At 48.5% G+C, this 14,742-nt stretch overlaps 1 protein-coding gene across 1 annotated transcript in view; it reads right to left on the bottom strand.

Moving 5' to 3' along the window:
- TENM4 (teneurin transmembrane protein 4) overlaps positions 1-14,742 on the bottom strand; it is a 766,570-nt gene that overhangs the window by 33,800 nt on the left and 718,028 nt on the right. The window contains exon 26 of the mRNA XM_045020846.1: positions 11,243-12,120. Within this exon, the coding sequence (XP_044876781.1) occupies positions 11,243-12,120 (878 nt within the window). The remainder of the gene's footprint in view (positions 1-11,242; positions 12,121-14,742) is intronic.

Below are 14,742 nucleotides of genomic sequence, written 5' to 3'. Positions count from 1 at the left end.
TCACTGCAGAGGGGAAAGGCTCCAGCACTATACTGCTAAAAATAGTGTGTAGACAAAAGAGGAGGCCCTATATTTAGCGTATTCAATCCGGTCAAGCCAAGCCACAGCGTTCTTATCAACAATGTTCAAGGCACGAAGACCTCCCGGAAGCTGAGTCATTTTGCAGAACTCAACAATATCTAGGAGGCACTGCATGGACATGAAGAGAGCCATGTAGGGTATACGTCCTAGGCATCAGACATGTGCCTTGCTGTACACACGGCTATTTATACCTGTGCTAGCTGGGCATGCAGCGTCTGTACTGTACACGTCGCTGTAAGTGTAGACCTACCCCAAGTCACCAGCTTTACACCGAGCTCCTTCCAGCCCCTCAGACGCCCATCAGCAATTCCAGACTCCCTCAACTCCACCATCTATCCAGCACCCTTAGACACTTTTCAGCACTCAACCAACCACCAGTCACAAGCACCATCCAGTTCCCACCCATCTGCGCATCTCAGACACCTGCTAGCACTCACCCGTTCATGTGCCACCAGACTCCCTCTCATCTCATCTAGCTCAATGACAGAGGCCAAGTTCTATGCAGCTATACATCCTGGCCCTGCTTCTGCTTGGGGCAGGAGGATTTGGAAGTCTTCAAATAATTTACACGTACGCAAAGTAGCTCATACATATAAAAATATAGGTATATGTGTGTGTGTGTGTGTGTGTGTGTGTGTGTATGAGCTAATTTGCATATATGCAAATCTTAGATGTCAGGGCACCTAGAGCTTTATACAGGTTATTAGATTTACATCAGAATAAAAAAACTAAACATAATTTAAATAAAATGTCACACATGCAGCTTAATAAAACACCACAGCTATGGTGGTGAATGTCACCCAAGAGCCAGGAGAGGAATTTGGGGTTGAGAATTAGAGCTAACTTGAAACATCTGCATTTTAAGTATTCTAAATGACTATTCCACCTCCATCCCATCTGCATTAGGAACCGATGTGGGTATGGTACTAGTTTACTCTAGGGGTGATATCTCACCTATTCGCAGCTGTTAAAAGGTCACATCCGACGGAGGGGAATGTGAAAAGGTAGCGCAACTGCACTATTAACATTTTTATTATTATTTTTAATTAGTGGCAGATGAAGTGTAAAAAATTCATGTCCAAACAAAAGCCTTTTAGCACTCGGATAGCAACACAAGAGAAGGCTCAATATAAATGTGAGTTATGACCGACATCCCCATTTGGACACAAAGTATTTTTCTCATGGCACATTTCTTTTCCTCCTTTCTCATAATATATTTTGCTTATGACTGGAGCACTTTGCCCTTTTGTCTTGGATTAGAGTGTATGGTACATATACGATGCTGTTTATTATAAACCCCGACCCCATGGGTCCCCCTGACTTTAAGAGCTCCGTGTTTCTGAATAGATAATAAGTTTTAACAAGTCAAAGTGAATGACATGGATGTTTCATCTCTTTTCACCTCCGCCTCCACAAAGTCATTTATCTGACACATTCCCAGCTCCGAGAGGAAGGCCAGGTGACAGGCTCTCATGTAGCTGCAGGTGTGTCCTGGTATTTGTAGTAAGATAAATCTCCTCCAGTCAATTCATTTCAAAGCTAAGCTGCATAGACCTGTTTCCACAATCTAAGGATTTAGAGGTGGCCCAGTTTTCATCACAACCTAAGACTTTTCGTGTGCTACAAAAGCACCAGAATTAAGGAAATTCTGCAACACGGGAATGAGCACAGCAGCACTCAGAACAATGAATTCATCACCTGAGAATGCAGCTGCTGCCTCCTATTCAAACCAACTGCAAAGACTCGGTTTTTACAATTACAGTGACAATTATTAGGCCGGCAAAGGAAGCTGGTGCCATCCATTCCCAATTGGAAATGTATTTAGCTAAGGTTCAATGCACAGAATTAAAATGGTATTTGGTGCTTACGAGGCCTAATTGTTAGCTTGTAAACATTCAGAGCTTTCATTTATCACATTACTGCTGTATAGAAGCGTGATCCCTGGGAATCAAAGCAGGGTCACAAGTACTGTCTATTCAGAAAGTCAGCTTGTTCCAGGATTCCTGAGGCTTCCTCATCTTAGATTTTTCCCATTTCATCAGCTTTTGCAAACTAGCAGTCAAATAGGTTGGAAAAATACACCATGCTAATGTTACATTTAGTGCCAAAGACACTCAATGCACCTCACAAACTATATTTTGTGTGTGTTTATACATTCCACAACGTCTAGCCTCTTCACAACTTTCCAAACAATATTTAACAAAGTTTTAAATATATAAAAACCCTATTGAACTACCCATATATTTTACATACACGAAAGCTATCCTGCTCCTTAAAAACAGCCTGAAAACAAAATCAATATATACCACCCGATTATTATTATTACATGCCAGCTCCCCAAATGGCCAACAGAAAAGAGGAGCCAAAATATATCTATTACTCACTGAATGTTAAAATCATGCAGGCGTCAAACAATTAACAACTTTGATGTTGTGGTCTCTGACTATTCTTACAATGTTAACAACTCCCCGTATTCAATCCTGAGGGGATTCTGAACGCACACACACAAAAATATCTGAGCACAATATTTTAAAATTCTGTACATTTTATTTGTCAATAAGTAAATGTGGAGGCTCCAAGATGGCAGTGGGGAGCACAGGCCACTACCGGCACAGAGATGGGCGATCACCCCGTAGCCCACGCCCCGGGACAGGGACTCGGCAGTGAGACTGCACCTGACCCTGAGATAGCGCAAGGGTCCCCAGGGCCCTGTCCCTTCATGCAAGGCTAGGGCTGCCAGCTTTCTAACTGCTCAAAACTGAACATGCTTGCCCCGCCCCCCGCCTCGCCCCTTCCATGAGGCTTTGCACTTGTCCCGCCCCTTCCCTGAGGCCCCACCCCCCACTCACTCCAGCTCCCCTTCCTGTGTCGCTCACTCTCCTCCACCCTCACTCGCTCATTTTCACCAGGCTGGGGCAGAGGGTTGGGATGCGGGAGGGGGTGAGGGCTTTGGCTGGGGGTGCGGACTCTGGGCTGGGGCCAGAAATGAGGGGTTCAGGACATGGGAGGGGGCTCTGGGCTGGGGCAGGGGGTTGAGGTGCAGGGGATTGAGGGCTTCAGCTGGGGGTGCAGGGGTGGGGTCTGGGGTGCAGAAGGGGGCCCTGGGCTCAGGCTGAGGGGTTTGAGGTGTGGGAGGGGGTTCTGAACTGGGGCAGGGGTTGGGGAACGGAAGGAGATGAGAGGTGCAGGTGGTGCTTACCTTGGGCAGCTCCCTAGCTCCAAGGTGCAGGGCACCCAGGCAGCTCTGCATGCTGCCAAGTGCCGCCCCCGCAGCTCCCATTGGCTGCAGTTCCCAGCCAATGGGAGCTGCAGAGCCAGCACTTGGGGCGGGGGCATCCCCCATGGCCGTGCTTCTGCCTAGGAGCCGAGGGACATGTTGTTGCTGCTTCCAGGGAGCCTCACGGAGCCAGGTGGGGAGCCTATCTTAGACCAGACTTGTAACACTGCTGACCGGAGCTGCCAGTGTCCCTTTTCAGGTGTTCCGGTTGAAAAGTGGACACCAGGCAACTCTATGCCAGGCACACCAAGTGTGGGCAGGCAGGCTCAGCCTGGCACAATTCCAAGTGTGAAGGAGTTTAGCGTGGCGGGATCCAGGTATGGGGTTAGAGGGTTCTGTATGGGGCAATCTGGGTGCACATGGCTCAGTGCAGGGTGCACATGGTGTGGGTGCAGGGGGCATATTCATGCACAGAGGCTTGATGGGGGGGGTTCCAGGTGCAGGGGCAGTGAGACTTGGCAGGGGGGACCAGGTGAAGGTGGTCAGGGCTCAGCAGGGAGAGGGGATCTGGACGTGGAGGAATGGGGCTCAAGCAGGAGTATCTGTGTGTGAGGGACTCAGTGGAGGAGTCCAGGTGCTAGAGCAGTGGGGCTCAGTGGGGTGGTGATCTGGGTGCAGGGGGGCTCATCGGGGTGGTCCAGGTGCAGGGGTGGGGGTCCAGATGCAGGGGGGTAGTCTTGGAAGGTGTATGTATGTCTGGATGCATGGGGGTTGGGTGGATGGGGGAGTGATTCCCTGTACAGTGATCCCTCCCTCCACAGTTGAGAAGTGATGGGGGCAGGAAGTGGGGGGAGGGGGGAGAGTGCGGAGCTTCCTGCAGCTGGAGTAAGTTTTTTGGGTATGGGTCTGACCCAGTGCTGGCCTCAGCTGCTCCTTGCAGGGGAAAAGGAAGTCCTGTCCTCCCCACCACCAGCCCAGCTGGGACTAGCAGCTGAGCCAGTGCAGGATAGGAGCCACTGGCCGGGGAGTCCCCAGCCCTGCCCCCTGCAGTGATTTACCTCTCTGCTGGCTGCTCTGGGTGCCTGAAACGACATGCTCACACTGTTGGGGAGAGTCAAGTGACTGCTTTGGCGACTTCCCTTTGCTTCCCCATCAGAAAGTCATTTTTTGCAGGAAAGCAAATAAATCTCTGGGGGACATGAATTCTGCACGTGCAGAGTGGTGCAGAATTCCCCAGAAATATATATTTTAGTACCAGGTACCCAGAACTGCTGTCCCTGTGGCACAGAACATGTCCACAGAACTTATTCTGGCGCACAGGAGAAGTGTTATGTATCTCTACAATCACCAGCACTTTACTATAACTTCTTTAAAGGAACAAGGGTGAGAGTCTAATTAATTATATTATAATTAATGTAGAAATGACTGCCAAGAGGCAGAGCACAGAAGGGACATTGCAGGGGGAGAAGGGACAAAAGTGGCTTGAATCCTCCATATTCTAGGTTGCTGCAGCAGCAATAGCCCCTGGATGGGGAAGCTCTAATTTAGGGCTCCCTGTAATACTCAGTGATATGGGAGGGTATATTCTCTCTTGCCCAATGCTTATAGTCAGTGATGAGCTGCCAAAATACTAACAACCGGTTCCCTCCTCCTCACCCCAGGAGGGGGGTCATGCCCCCCCCCAGGGGACTCCTGCCCCATCCAACCCCCTCATATTCCTTGACAGCCCCCCCCCGGGACCCGTGCCCTAACCACCCCCCTTCCCTGTCCCGTCTGCCCCTTGCCACCCCATCCAACCCCTGCTCCTTCCTGACTGCCTCCCCAGGACCCTTGCCCCCATTCAATCCCCCTGTTCCCTGCCCTCTGACCGCCACACCCCTATCCACCCCCCCAACAACCCCCCAAACTCCCCTGCCCTCTTCCAACACCCCCTCCCTGCTCTCTTACAGCGCTGCCTGGAGCCGCTCCGCCGGGACCAGCACCAGCGCCATGGGGCCCGAGCCGGGCTGGGCCGTAGCTGCAGCGCCAGGACCAGCACTGCCACTGGCGCTGCGGGGCCCGAGCTGGGCCGGAGCTGCAACCACGGGGGCCGGGACCAGCACTGGCGCCCGGGACCGGCGGGGTCGGAGCCAGCACTGGTGCCAGCGCCGTGGGGCCCGGGCTGGAGCCGCAACTGCAGGGGCTGGGCTGGAGCCGCGGGGCACGGGCCCAGCACCAGGGACTGGCCGGGCCAGAGCCAGCACCGGCGCCCGGGACCAGCTGGGCCAGAGCCGGCGCCCGGGACCGGCTGGAGCCGCAACCGCGGGGCAGGGCCCAGCACCGGCGCCCGGGACCGGCCGGAGCTGCAGCGCCGGGACCAGCGCCGGAGCTGCAACCGCGGGGCCGGGCCCAGCACCAGCGCCTGGGACCAGCCGGAGCTGCAGCGCCTGGGACCAGTGCCGGCTCCGCGGGGCCCAAGCTGGGCTGGAACCGCAACCGCGGGGGCCAGAACCAGCACCGGCTCCGCAGGGGCCGGGCTGGAGCTGTGGAGCCAAAGCTGGGGAGCTCGGCGGGACCAGGCTGGAGGGAGCCGCGCTCTGGGACCGGGAACTGCTGAGCCAGCCGCACCTCCCCTCCCCTCCGCGCCCCAGCTTACCTGCCTGCCTCCATGCTGCTTGTTCAGGCTTCCCGTGAACATCTGATTCGCGGGAAGCAGGGGAGGGGGAGGAGAAGGGGGGCGGAGCAGGAGAGGAGGGGGAAGTGAGCTTGGGCCGGAGCTTTTGTTAAATAAAGCCCTTATAGAACTGGTTGTCCTGGAACAACCGGTTCTAAAAGGGCTGCTAAATTTAACAACCGGATCGCGTGAACCGGCTCAAGCTCACCACTGCTTATAGTTATGTGCTAAACAGATTATAGTTAATGCTTTCCACTCAAGAGGTGGCTGCATGTCAGTGGCTGATGAAACCATTCATCTCCAGCTGTACACACAGAAAAGAATCTGCTTGGCATTTATATAGATATAAAAAGACACAATAAGTTGGTAATGTTTGTATGGCACCTGGGGATCAAAGGCAAGGGATAGATTGAGCCAGTACTCAGAGCGGTACACTCTATTTCCTCTCTGGAGGGCCCCAAACGTCAGAATTTGAAAAAGGTCTCTAGTGTTTAGCTAGTGTTCTCCACGTGACGTGCACCAGCAATATCTGACTGAGACACACACAAACAACAGCACTATTTTAAGAAGTGTGGCCTCCCCTATATAGCACAAAGAGATTTTAACTCTGAAGCTTAATAATGTTGATTTAAACTTAAACATTATTAACTATTTCACTGCTGAATACTGTAAGAAGAACATCAGACTATCCAGGAACTGTGGTCAAAGGTGGAGCAGAATACCACTGTTTGAATTTCCACGGTGACCATAATGAAAGATTTCAGGGAAATGTATATTGTTGTTCTCCTCCACAAAACGACTTAGTTAGTTTATCATTAATGGTGCCACATGCAATTCAAAACTAGACACCCAATTATACAGGTCACTAAAACAAATATTAAACAAGGAAATCACAAGCGAAGGTTAACAGAAAGCAATTATAACTCCAACCTTGGCTCCAAACTCACTCACATTAATGTATGGAAGCGTTTCCACTTTCCAACATGCAAACAACCTTAACTCTGCCCCTGTGAATGAAAAAAACCTACCTACAGCTACAAAGTTACTGTTGTTGTTATGGAGTTGTGGCCTTTGCTAATTCACAGAGGGTGGAGTTCACTCCTGGGCAGAGGGCCAGCACACGGCCTTGTTGTGCGTTTCATCCAACATGCTTTTGTAAGCTGCTCTTTAGAGCGTGTGTGAGACTTGGCAACTTTTAGTCCTTTATGAGACATCATCCCCCTACAACGTAAAGGCCAAAAACTCAGCTGATGTAAATGGGCATATTTCCATTAACTTCAATCTGAAGATCTGGTTTAAGAACACTTTCCCCCCGTCTGTGAGTCACCTCTTGTAGGTGAGCAGCACAAATGGGTTTGGGGTTTCTGGGCAATTTGATCCTAAGCATTAGCTGCAGTGATGTGTAAACACCTATGTTTGCATCTGAGGACGTGACCTTGAGAACTAATTGAGCAGACAAAAGACTTGAACTAAAAAGCCTTATATTGGCTAAATAATGCATGAAAGGATTGACTTAGGCTCTGGGGGAAATTAAATTATTTAGCATACAGTGATACCATCACAATGAGCTAATCAAGATAATTACTACAGTCCTGATTTTATTAAAAAAAAAAAATTAACAAGGCTCTGGTTTCTGGAAAAAAACAACTCATAAGCTATGTCCAGACTCGTAGCAATTCTTTCAGGTCAAGCTAAAGAAAACCCAACAAACTATACAGCATCCCTTCTCTCTGGCTCGAGGAGATGGATGGCGAGAGATTTTTAGCCTGATGCAGTTCCCCGGACTCGCTTCCTTTCCCATCGACTATTACTGACGAAGGTTCAGCGTGAAGGTGAGTATTTAATGCAGTTGCTTGGCAATCAGAGTCACAATAAACTTCAAAGGGCAATAGGCCTTTCTGCTGCACCAAAGTGAGCGTCTCTCGCAAAGAAGAGAAGGGTGAAAAAACAGGCTACCCTCCTGCTAAGTCCCATCCCAACGCTAAACCCAGCACCAGGCTTGCTGCATGGGGGCTTCTGGGTGGGCTGTTGGAAAGGACTAGCTTCCTTACAAGGGTTATGGAGCGGCTCTGCAGTCCCCGAGTACAGTAGTCTGCACAGCTCCTCTCCCCTGGCTGCGTGGGGAGAGGAGCAGACCTCCCCCTACCCAATCTGAGTTGGGATCTGCTGGGAGTCCCTGGGGAGCTGGATTCCATGGTATGCTCCAGACCCACCTCCAATGCTAGATCCGCACATCCTGCCTCCAGCTCCACACACTAGTGCTGCACCAACTCAGCTGTGTCTTGGGCACATTGTGGCATAAGAGCCATGATTTGCCCCAATATTAGCAACAGGTACAGGGAGAAATCTACTTGCAAACAAATGCATGGTGGCTGAAACTGTTCAATACAGCCATACCCTCCCCCACCATTGATCTTTGCACCTGAGTCAAAGGTAAGATGTGACCTTAGTGGCTGTCCCCAGGTTCTGACACACTCAAACTTCCTCTTGAAGCAGCACCATGTACCCAACACGCTCACACTGGCACCTATCCGCTGTTCCTTTCCACCTTCACTCAAGGATGCACCTGCTGCTCAGTACTGCCACCTGCTTCTCAGTACTGCACCTCTTCTCTTTTCTTATAGGGTGATCATTTTTGTTGATGGGAGTAAAGGTAAAGCCTAGAAAGCGGAAATGTCCACTGGGGCTCCTGGAGTGTTATGTAACTTGCAGTTAAATTACTTTCATCTTCTAGGGTGTTTTACATCTGAGGATCTCAACAGGGCTTTGAAGCGGAGCCCGGAGCTGGAGCCCGGAGCAGCTCCGGAGCAGTGGAACTGCAGGTTTTTGCCTGGAGCTGGAGCGGAGCCGGAGCACAGCTCCAAAGCCCTGGATCTCAAAGCACTTTCCAATCATGAATGAACATGGGATTTGTCTAAATGAGAGAAACATGCCCTGATATAAGCACAGTGATGTATATAGACCAGAGGTCGGCAACATGTCAGAAGTGGTGTGCCGAGTCTTCGTTTATTCACTCTCATTTAAGGTTTTGCGTGCCAGTCATACAGTTTAATGTTTTTAGAAGGTCTCTCTCCCCAGAGAGCAACACTGGTATAAGAGGTGGAGAGATAGGAACTGGGATTAACTGAGGGATATTGCTATGTAGGGTACAGAACCTAACTAACCTATTACCCATCAGCTGATTTAGCAGAGGCCCTTACACCTGCCCCTTTCACGGCAGGACAAGCAATACAGGAGGCTGTGTGGCTTAGAGTGCAGGAGACCTGGGTTCTATTCCTGGCCCCGCTGCTGGCCTGATGGGTAAGCTTGGCAAGTCACTGCCTCAGTTTCCCCATCTTTAAAAGGGAGATCGTGATACTTACTTCCCTTTGAGAAGGATGAAAAGTGCTATATAAGACCTTGGTATTGTTACTAAATATTATGCAAAAAAAAAACCCCAAACCCCACCCGTGTAACCTGAGTGTGGAGCATATTAATATGAAAAGGGCCAAAATGATCCTGGGTCTAACTCAGCTAGGGACAATAGAGATACAACCGGGGTAGATTAGGGGCAACGAAGTTTAAAAGCTGCAGTGAAGCACACGCCAATCTGGCCCATGTTTATTCTTCGTTCTTTCTCTCTCTAAATCTGTTTCAGCCTTATCCTGCATATACATTCAATTCTATTCAGGTTTCTATACTGCGCCCATTATTATGGTACCTGAGCACCTTCACGTGACCATCCTGACTTCTCTCTGTCTGTGAGTCCCATAGACACTGAGCACACGGCTGGCACGTAACAAAGCACACCGATAACAATAACAGCGACATTATAATCTAATGACTGTGGAACTGTCTTCCTAGGGGAGTGGTGTCAGTCCTACACCTTGAGCCATTTAAAACTCGATTGGACAAAGCACTGGAGCACATATAGTAGGCGCTCTGGCAGGGGAGTGAACAAGTGACTGTCAGATTCCTTTGCCCACTTGGAAAATATTCAAATGAGCATATTAATGCTTTTTCCCATGCTGCCCCTCAACACCTGGGGACAAGCTCCCATACCCATCCGCAAAGTAACTCATTATCACCCTTCAGATCCCTCCTTAAAACTCTCCTTTGCCATGAAGCCTACAAATAACTTAACAACAGTCAGACTGCTGGTGAGCTGAGACACCACCGATCATCCTGACCAATACTGTCTCACTGTGCTCCCTTTCTGTCTGTCCCCATTTGTTGTCTCTTGTCTTATACTTAGATTATCAGCTCTTTGGGACACGGAGTTTCTTTTTGTTCTGTGTTTGTACAGCACCTAGCACATGGGGTCCTGGTCCATCACTGGGTGTTACAGACCCATGCTGGCCTGACAACCAAGCAGTTAATGCAGCACATACCAGCCAGCGCTGACTGGCAGCCTCACAGCCGCTAGCAGAAAAAAAGAGCTGAGAAACAGAGGGGAGTGGGGCCTTGCAGAGGAGCAAGCAGGCTGGAGATGTAAAGTCCTGCCAGGAAGCTGGTGAGAAGATGCCCAGAGACAACCCCACAGAGAAGGGAGTGAACAGGCTGGAGAAACCTATAGAGCCCAGGGAGGTAGGAAGGAACTCAGGGCACAGCAGGAGGAGTTGTTGAGGATTGATTCTGCCTGTCCGGCTTAAGAAACCCAGTGGAGTGGGTGGGCCGTGATTCCCTACAGACCCCTCAATAGAGACTTAAGAACTCTTATCATCATCATCATCATCCTCCAACATCACACCTAGGAGCCCTAGTGGGAGCTGGTGTGTTAATGCATCTGTGCCCCCTTTGGTCAAACAGAACCAGTCAATCAGCCCTTCTTGGCTGAGTTTCTATAGGGCTCCTGCTCTGGGCTATGGAGGGTGTTAGTTTCAGTCCCGCTGGGGTGTGCGGGTTTTCCCTTGTACTTGGTGGGGTCAGCTGGTCCTGGTCATCTATGAGCTTGGAAGCTCCTCTGGATCTTTTCCAAACCCCAGACTGAGATTTTCAAAGCTCAGTAAGATTTTCCGATATCCAGCTTAACTTTCCAGTTCCAACTAAAATTAATGGGAATTGGGCATCCACATCCCTTAAGTAGCTTTGAATATCTCAGCCTAAATCTATAGGTAAAATTCACTCAGTGCAGAGAATTCAGTCCACACTATATACCATTTAAATCCTATTCTAAGGGCTTATGTGGGACCTGATGCTTTGCACTTTGGCCATTCTACACTGGGGTGAATTTCATCCAGTGAATTTTATTCCATTAACATTACATGGAATACAAAATGGTGCCAATGACATATTATCCTAGCAGCACTTACTCATAAAATGTTGTCCATCCGTTTTCATTGGTCTTGGTGGCAAGAAGACCAGAGTTGCCATGGTACGTCATCATACCCACTTCATGCCCTTGTGCTGTCACGCTCTTGAGAGCACTGTTGGTGCCAATTGTCACCCAGTAGATCTGGCCATCTGGCACCACCAGCCAGAGTGGCATCCCAGTGGAATCTCTCCGGACATTGACTAAGTTACCATTGTTATCAGTGATCAAGGTTATGTCTCCATCTCCAGTGTAGGTAAAATTGTAAAGGTAATCTCCGGTGGGTAGGCTCTGGGTATAAAGGTGTTTTCCGCTGGTGTCAAACAAGTAGAGTTCCTGGTCTATAGGAGAGGACAACTCATATAAGTTCTGTGTGTTGAGGTATGGCTTGTTTTTCCGAATAAAGCGGATTCGGATGTTTCCAAGGTCAGCAACATACAACTCCCCATCTGCGCACACTGCTAGGGAGGAAGGGGCATTTAGCTTAGCATCCTTTGCATAGCCATCATCCCCAGAGAAGCAGTCACAGTTGGCATCATTTTTGCAGTCACAGCTGCTTGGTGCACCAGCAACAAGTGAGATTTCCCCATTGGTGGTGACCTGCCTGATGCGGTTGATCTTCTTCTCGTCAGTCTCAGCAATATACAGGACCCCATTATGGGAGACGGCCAAAGCCGTGGCAGATTCCAAAGTCGCATGTATTGCCACTTTGCTGAGGAGGAAGTGATCAATGCCTGGGACCTGGCAGTGCATAGGCCTCCCGGCCACAATGCGCACTTGGTGATTTTCAGAGATCTGCAACACAACGTTATTGTCGAGGACATATAGGGAATTATCCATCGGGTTGACTGCCAGATCTGTGGGCCATTCTAGACGAACCTAACAATGCAACAACACAAAGAAACTGTTAAAATGTCTATTTTTTCTATTTGCTTCCCAAAATCAGCCTTATCAATCAAATCTCTAAAAGCTTCCACTCATCCATCCAATATCTAGGTGCATAGTGTGTTTGGCATGTGATTAAGAGAAAGGACTAAATAAATATTTATCTGTATTGTGGGAGTACATCAAGGTCCCCAAGCCCCATTATGCGAGGTGGTGTACAATCGTATAACAGAAAGATGGCCCCTGCTCTAAACAGATTACAATCTAAGTGTTTCAGAAGAGGTGCCTAAATTGCATGCGCAAGCTACACAGGCTTGTAGACAACATGGGTAGCTGTTTCTGCTACTAAATGTGCTGTGTTGTAACTGCATATTTTGTGCATGCAAGCTATGAACATCTTTTTGAAAACCTTGGGATCCAGGCATCGGTCCTGCAACCATGGACAAATATGAATTCTCAATCAATTCAGTTTATTTCACTGCATGAAGACTTGCTTCATAGTGGTTTTTCATGGTGTTAAGCATTATGGAAGACCAAGTTTAAGTAATAATAATGCTTTACCCTTGTATACCCCACCTTTGTCCCAAAGTGATTTACTAAACACTACAACCCTGTAAAAAGAAGTATTCTTATAACTCATTTTGTATATGGGTAAACTGAGGCAGAGAGTGGTTAAAGCCACAGTGAGTCAGGAGTAGAGGTGAGAGTCTGGGATCCCAATTTCCTGTTCTAACCATGGAACATATTGCCTCTCAATTGAGGATACTGTTTGATTTGCTAAGAATAATGCCAAACCTAAGAGAATTTACCTCTACATGGGTAACGGAGCTCTAACATGAAAATTTCAATATAATTTGGCATCCTTTTATATTCCAAGACATTTCAGTGTTAATAAGAGCCATAGAAATACACTTTGAGATCATTTTATTTTGTTTCACATACAAAGAAGTGGTTTGACATTGAGCTGAAGGGAGCCAAATAATTTTAAGAGGGTCTCACACAGCACGTGTGATTTTGCAGTGGGAGGGATGGAGAGCAGGTCTGTCTGGAGGATGTTTTGGTCACCTTAAAAAGAACAAGGAGTACTTGTGGTACCTTAGAGACTAACAAATTTATTTAAGCATAAGCTTTCGTGAGCTAAAACCCACTTCCCTCAGATGCATGCAGTGGAAAATACAGTAGGGATATATACACACACACACACACACACACACACACACACACACACACACACACACAGAGCGAACATGAAAAAATGGGTGTTGCCATACCCACTATAATGAGTGTAATCAGTTAAGGTGGCTTATTGTCAGCAGGAGAAAAAACAACTTTTGTAGTGATAATCAGGATGGCCCATTTCCAACAATTGACAAGAAGGTGTGAGTAACAGTAGGGGGAATAGTTCTATTTTGTGTAATGACCCATCCACTCCCAGTCTTTATTCAAGCCTAATTTAATGGTGTCTAGTTTGTAAATTAATTCCAATCCAGCAGTTTCTCGTTGGAGTCTGTTTTTGAAGTTTTTTTGGTGTAGTATTGCCACTTTTAGGTCTGTAAAAGAGAGTCCAGGGAGACTGAAGTGTTCTCCAGCTGGTTTTTGAATGTTATGATGTCTGATTTCTGTCCATTTATTCTTTTGCATAGAGACTGTCCAGTTTGGCCAATGTACATGGCAGAGGGGCATTGCTGGCACATGATGGCATATATCACATTGGTAGAATCTCTCCAGGCCAGGCATTAAACAGTTTTTTTGGCAAATCGTTCTCAAAAGATCTCTTATCGTTATAGTCCTAGTCATAGTGAAAGTTTCTAGGGTCCAGTTCCCTGATTCCTCAAGCTGCAGCAGCACCAGCCCTGGCCCTGGTGTAAGTCTGAGTAACCCGTTAAGTTGCTACAACATATGACAGCTGATTGTAGTCCCTAAGGGGCCATATGCCAATTTAGAATTTGCAGAGCAGAGATGCTCATCCCCTCCCTGCTCCTGTTATGCTGCTTCCTTCCCCCGTACACTGGGGTAATGTTGCACTCTTGTGACTTTACAGACACATATCATGGCACAGACATTGCAGTGCAATGTTAGGGAGCCACTCTGCCTCTCTGATATATCTCCTCTTTCTGCCACCTTATCCCTGGCTGCTGTTTCTCCTTGTCCCCACCTTCTCTAGCTCTTTGGAAGGATGTGAAGGGGTCCCCAGTAACTTGAGGCCCAGAGAACTCATTCTCACTGCTGCCTTTGTATGAGACCAAGTAGAGTTAGAGGAGCTCCTCTCAGATCCACAGACACCCCAAGAGCCCCACATGGCTCTCGAGCCACTGGCCGAGTGTCACTGCTAGAGAGCATCGAACACATGGTCTGGTTTTGATCCTTCAATCATGTTCAAACTCTTCCCTCACTTATTTATTAAAGGGTGCCAGTTGCAACACAGGTTGATCTTGTGACTTCTAACACCCTAGTTTGTGAGGCATGAGTCTCAGTGCTAGACACAGTGAGCTGAGCGCTGTCTAGTTTCCCTCTGCGCCGTTCTCAAAAATCCCCATCTTTTCTTGGCTCCTGGCCTACCTCAACCCTTCCTGTGGTCCAACATTATAGCCCATGGTTTTCCCTTCAATAATGCAT

The sequence above is a fragment of the Mauremys mutica genome, chromosome 1 (genome assembly GCF_020497125.1).
Source record: "Mauremys mutica isolate MM-2020 ecotype Southern chromosome 1, ASM2049712v1, whole genome shotgun sequence".
NCBI classification, from domain to species: Eukaryota; Metazoa; Chordata; order Testudines; family Geoemydidae; genus Mauremys; species Mauremys mutica.
The sequence above is the reverse complement of the archived record's forward strand: the minus strand, read 5'-3'. Positions and strand labels throughout refer to the sequence as shown.